The following is a 6,000-nucleotide window of genomic DNA, read 5'->3' as shown; positions in this document are numbered from 1 at the left end:
GCCACCTGACATCTGAAACCCAGCACAAGCTGTAGGGCAATGTGACTTTGCCTTCCAGCTTGTACTTAATGGCATCTTCTTGCCAGCAGTGCTGAAGTCCTTCAAACCAGTAACACTGCCAGTGTGCCCAGCTTCCCCCACCAGTTTCCAGGGTAGTCTAGTCTCTTCTGAATTTGAATATGTGTCTTCAGGCAAGGAGCAGATAAGCTCTTAAATAAAAGTGACTGTATGAATGTCCATGGTAACAATGAAAAAGAGAGGGGCAGAGTGGAAAATATGAAGCAGGGTGAAAGCCTCTTCTAGATAAAAGATCCTGGAAAATGAGAAACTACTTGCTGGCCTGTAATATATAAGCTGAAGTAATGTGTGAATGTTATTTTTATGATGAGCCACACGAGTGGTCCAATCCTGCAGAAACCTGAAGATTTCTTGATAATTTCTGAGCATCCCAAAGAGCCTGGTTCAGGACATGAGTCACTTGTAAAAGGAACTCAACATTGCCCTCTCATTACTAATTTGGGTTTTCCACCTCCAGTAGGAAGTATATTTTTAAATATCATTACTTGAACAAAGACAACATTAGCAAGTCAAACTATATTGCATAAGCACTATTTTTTTTACAGGAGGCCATAAAATTACACATTTTATGCAATTTTTCATATTGTATTCATTCAAAGGAAATCAAAGTGAATTCCAAAATTCTACTTTAGAATTAATTTCAATTATTCTAAAACTTAAACATTTTGCTAAGGTAATAATCCTTCAGTAATGGACTAGTTGACCATGTCATTCTGAGCTTTGTTCACACATTTTCAAGGGTCAACATCACTGTATGGCAAAACTATCTCTAGTCCCTATAATTCAGTTAGAACAATAAAAACTGCTGCCTGTAACATCTATGATGAGGGCTTAAAACTCACTTGTCTAGCTAATAAGTATGAGCAATAATAACAACATTACTTTAGCATCAGATTCTAATTAATTACACTCATTAAATATTAGCTTAACTGTGCGATTACTTATAAAGGAAGATTTTATTTTTATCGGTTTCAAATTTTTAATCTAGACTATATCAATGAATATTTGTGAGCATGTTAATATTAAGAATTAAACTAATTGAAAAAACATAAGGGGATATGTATTCCATGTTGAATTCTCAATAAGATAATAATGTAAGGAATTGTGTTGATTTAGACAGAAAATCTGCAGAAGAAAGAATTCTATTGCTTTCTTTCCAGAAATAGGCTTGCTTAATTTACATGGTAAATTAATTCTTTGTATTTTTTTCTTATTTAATTTTTAAAAAAAATTTTATCAAAGCAGTTACCACCTCACCTACCACTAGATCATTCACTAAAACTACATAGTCTTTAATTAAATTAAACAAAATTTTCACCCATCTTTGAAAAGGATGGAAAGGAGGACCATGGGAACTACTGACATGTCAGCCTCACCTGGGTGTCTGGGAAGATCATGGAACAGATCCTCTTGGAAGCTGTGCTATGGCAGACAGCCAGCACAGCTTCACCAAGGGAAAGTCCTGCCTGAACAATCCTGGGGTCTTCTCTGATGGAGTGACTGCATCAGTGGAAGGGAAGAGCTACAGATCTGTCTGCACTTACGTAAGGCCTTTGACACAGTGCCCACCACATCCTCCCCTCTGACCTGGAGAGACACAGATCTGATAATTAGAAAATACAAGATTATTAGAAAGATGCAGACAAACTTTTAGTAGGGCCTGCTGTGAAAGGAAAAGGCTTAATGGTTTTAAACTAAAAAGGTAGATTCAGACTAGTTATGAGTAACATATTTTTTATTATGAGGGTGGTGAGATTCTGGAAGAGGTTTCCGAGCAGCCTGATTTAGTTGAAGATGTCTGTGATCATTGCAGGAGGGTCCCTTGAAGGGTGCCTTCCAACCCAAACCATTCTGTGATTATAATTGAGGATCAACCAATATCATTTGAATTTGTTTCGGGTTCTCTTCTTCAGAAAAACATTATCTTCATAAGCTTCAAATGGAGTGGATATTTAGTGTGCTGACTGCCTCTGCAGAAACCCAATAAAAGGCACAGATTCCCAGTGCATAACAAAGTGAACAGAAGACTAAAATGAAAGAAGGAAAAGCAGCAATCATGGGAAAATAAGAAGAATGTAAGACAATAGGAAACAATCAACCCTCCAAGTGCTTCTAATATACAATTCTCTTGTAACACCTGGGAGCTTTCAACCAACCGTAGCCATCTCAGTGCCCACCAGTTCCACTGAATGTCTCAGCTTGTCTTCTCCCTAATTGTCTGAAAACTGCAGAACAATAACTACAGATAGGGCTGGAGCTCTAACTGGGTGAACTGGATGAAAAGTGTGACTGGAATTAGAGAATACAGCTGAGGGATTCTCATGACCTGTGATTCTTCCCCTCTCTCTCTGACTACAACACATTGGAATTTTTCACTCTGAAAGAAGGACGGTATACACTGTCTAATTCCAAAACCAAATCACTCTGTCTTAAGATGCCACTGTGGTTACCAAGTAGCAGTGATGTCATTCATCTGCCACATCACTCACATGATGAGTGTGAGTGCCTCATGAACACATGGAAAGTGGTTAAGGTTATCAAAATTCTCACAGTACTTATGTATTAAAAACACATACCAGCATATCTGTTCTCCTCAAGAATGAATCAATATGTTTTGAGAAATTTTAGGCAGTATAATAAAAGAAAAAAACAGCTCATAAAAATATTTATATACTGACAAATTAAAACCAATAGGCAGGTGAAAAAAATCACCTAAGCATTCCTCAGGCAGTTACTTCCTGGAATACTGAGAATAACTAGGAAGGCAAAGCAAAGCTCCAAATTCAAAAACAAGGTTTACAAGGAATGCTCAAGGCACTGTCTACATTAAAAATGTATAATCCCAGGTGGAAACAAAGCTCTCAGTATTAGTCTAACTTTGGAGTAAGTAAAACTGGAATTGTATCCACTGGAGGATAAGTGATGATTAAACAGCTGGAAGTTTCAGCAGGTAAAGAATAGGAATCCAAAGATTAGAAAAGATAGAAAGTAATTATAACCTTGCTAAGAAGCATTAAACTTTCAAAAGAAAGAATGGGTCTTTTGGACCAGGAAAAAGCAAGCAAGGAACATAAAGGCAAACCTGAAATGCCAAATGGTCTCATACTGGTCTGTACCAGTTCAGACTAGACTTACACCAGACATGGTCCTTCAAGTTATTAAAACGTTGTCAAATATGTTGAAGCCAACTAATTATCTGAATAGGAGAACAACTAGTTCTAGATGGGTTAAGAAAAGAATTGGTGAATGAAGTTGCTTCTAAAAAACTATTAGAAGTTTTTTAAAGTGGCCTTTTAGAGGACTAAAAAGTAATGCAGGTATCAGGAATAACCCTGGAAACTGTAATTCAAGAAGTCCTCTTTACTTTAGCTAAAACCATTTAAAAACCATAAAGCATTTTAGCTAAACCATTTAAAATTACCATAAGATGTAAAACATCTATTCTTGCACAACTGTGCAGTTATAGTGCTATAGAACACGTATGGAGACTAACCCTTATAAACGTGGATGTGTACATTTGTGTGCTCACAGTAATAATTTGAAATCTGTAAGAACTCAGCAGCTCTTTTGTGAACTCCAGCAGTCCTTACCCATTTCAGCTGTGGCTGTCTGAACCACAGTTGTCTTCTTGGTGTTCCTGTAATGAGAAAGGAATTTATTTTCCCCTATCTGGGCTGAGATAACAGGTTTGCCACACAGAGCTGACTATTCACAGAAACTTTTCATTTGTAAATGCAGCACACTCTGCTGTGGTATTCTAAATTTTCTATTTCTAAGCTGATTTCTGTGAACTTGTCAAATTGGAACTGCTTTCCGCTCTGCTAGTAAAACCACTCAGTTTTTTAGTTCATCCTCTTCTGCTTCTTAGCATAACTCTTTCTCTTAGGGTCTGTATGGCAGTTCCAATTAAACTGCACTACCTAAATATTTTTCCCCACTCTTGAAATATGTTTTTGTTTTGTTTTTTTATTTCCAGCAGAGTAGTTACGAAAATACTGAACAAAAGGTAAAAACTTGCTTGTATCTATTTAAAAAGGAGAGGCAATCACAACAGCCAAGAAAATCTACCAGATGGTTCTTTTAATAAATACATTAAATTCTCTTTTATTTTTCTCCATTTTTAGCGACTAACATAACAAAAACTTTCAGACCATCAAACCAGTTTTCACAATCTGCCATAAATTCGCATTTCACAGAAATAATTCTGACAAGCACTAAATAGATGAACATTGTTGGTGCAATAATAAAACAATATAAGGCATATTTACACCATCCTTACATACAGAAAGAACACTGTACACACAAAAAAATCACAGATCCAGAACAAAGTAAATTCAATCCCTTAGACATTTTACGTTTATAGGCTTGGTATCAAACAAGTAATTCTCCAAGCAACAGACAACCTCTTGCTCTTGTGTGATTTATTTGTAATATTGTGCTCATGCAAAATAGGTATTTGATTTATTGCATTAACATTGAGAGAATGTTGGGAATTAGTTCCAAAACCAGTTCAATTGAATTTTAAACCCTGTTTGTCTTCATCCTTAGTAAGTCTGAGTCATTTTTAATGGTGACATAAAATGAGGTGTTAACTGATGATTGAGATTTTTATTTGTTATGTTCCAAAATAACAATGAAGCTCAACAGACTGTGGTTCGAAAACCATCTTTCTTGACCATGCAATTTTTTTCTTTGCTATTATGAAGTGGTTTAGATGAGACACCTTTCGCATTGTTAAAGTTTCTATCTTTTTTTATATATATATATATATTTAAAGAAAAACATGTACTATCCAACATCCACTGTTCACAGAAAGAAAGAAGCAGCAGGAATAGCTCTGGTGGCAGAGTCGGCCAGGAGGAGGACATCAGTGAGAGGCAATGTAACAAACATCAAATGCCTCAGAGATACGTCAGGAAACAGTTGATTACTATAACCCATATTTCTGTAAGAGTTCAGACTGCCAGGGACGTTTGCGCTCTGGAAAGTAATCTGGAATGTGGATTTTTTTAAAATCTTGAATACATTTTCTCATTTCTTCCTCAACACTCAGCTTCTCACACACCTTCTTTTTGGAAAGGTTTGTTTCTCTGGACTTGCTAATGAGAGTTTGAAAGAGTTCACTGTTCCTGCGTTTGTCTGGCGCTGGCATCCACTGCACCGGGGCCTTCTTAGACGGACGATCCAGCGTCAGAGTGTTTGGCTGGTGGGCTGTGGATGGCTGAGTGCTGGTGGCATTTTCTTGAGGGGTGCTTGCTTCCGAGTGGCTGTCACAGCTTGAGGTGGACAACTCGTTACAGGAAGTCCCACTTTCACTGCCCTTGTCCAAAACTTTGTCGTGCTTCCTTTCTTCATGGTCTTGTTTGGGGGAAACGGTTCGCTGGGGGGGCCCTAATAAAAAGCAAGAGAAAAGAAGCATTAAGCAAGCACTGCTTTACACATAAAACTGATCAGATGCCATTTAGAAAAACACGATTCAGAGTCTCAGCTGGCAAAAGTTGGTCTCATTTCCTTGTAGGCAACAAAAACTATATCCAACTGGTAAACAAATTGAAGGTCTGGTCCTCAAAATTCTCACTCCTAAAAATGTTTACAGCAAGAATAACTTCACTGCTTGCCTCAGAATCCAGGTAACGAAGCGTGCACAATGCTCACAAATTAGCTGTGCTGGAAATCCTTGCACACAAGTTTAAATGGACTAGTTTGCTATTACACTACAAGAAGTTTATTGTGATAAATTAGATTCGGTTGCATAAAGGAAATACTACTGTACAATTTGCAAGCTCTTCACTTGAACAAAAATATTCCAAGGACTTCGATTTTAATTTTTTTTTTTTTTTGAAGCTCTTAATTCACTTTCCCTGAATAGTCTGCTGATACTGTGCTCTGCAGATGTCAAGTCTGCAGAAGCCCTAGACAGAA

General features: G+C 37.1%; 1 protein-coding gene across 1 annotated transcript in view; it reads right to left on the bottom strand.

Annotated features, from left to right (window-relative positions):
• Positions 1 to 4,143: 4,143 nt before the first annotated feature.
• The window catches only part of KCTD8 (potassium channel tetramerization domain containing 8), a 92,796-nt gene continuing 90,939 nt past the window's right edge, over positions 4,144 to 6,000 (bottom strand). The window contains exon 2 of the mRNA XM_059844907.1: positions 4,144 to 5,469. Within this exon, the coding sequence (XP_059700890.1) occupies positions 5,009 to 5,469 (461 nt within the window). The 3' untranslated portion in view covers positions 4,144 to 5,008. The remainder of the gene's footprint in view (positions 5,470 to 6,000) is intronic.

The sequence above is a fragment of the Haemorhous mexicanus genome, chromosome 4 (genome assembly GCF_027477595.1).
Source record: "Haemorhous mexicanus isolate bHaeMex1 chromosome 4, bHaeMex1.pri, whole genome shotgun sequence".
NCBI classification, from domain to species: Eukaryota; Metazoa; Chordata; class Aves; order Passeriformes; family Fringillidae; genus Haemorhous; species Haemorhous mexicanus.
The sequence above is the reverse complement of the archived record's forward strand: the minus strand, read 5'-3'. Positions and strand labels throughout refer to the sequence as shown.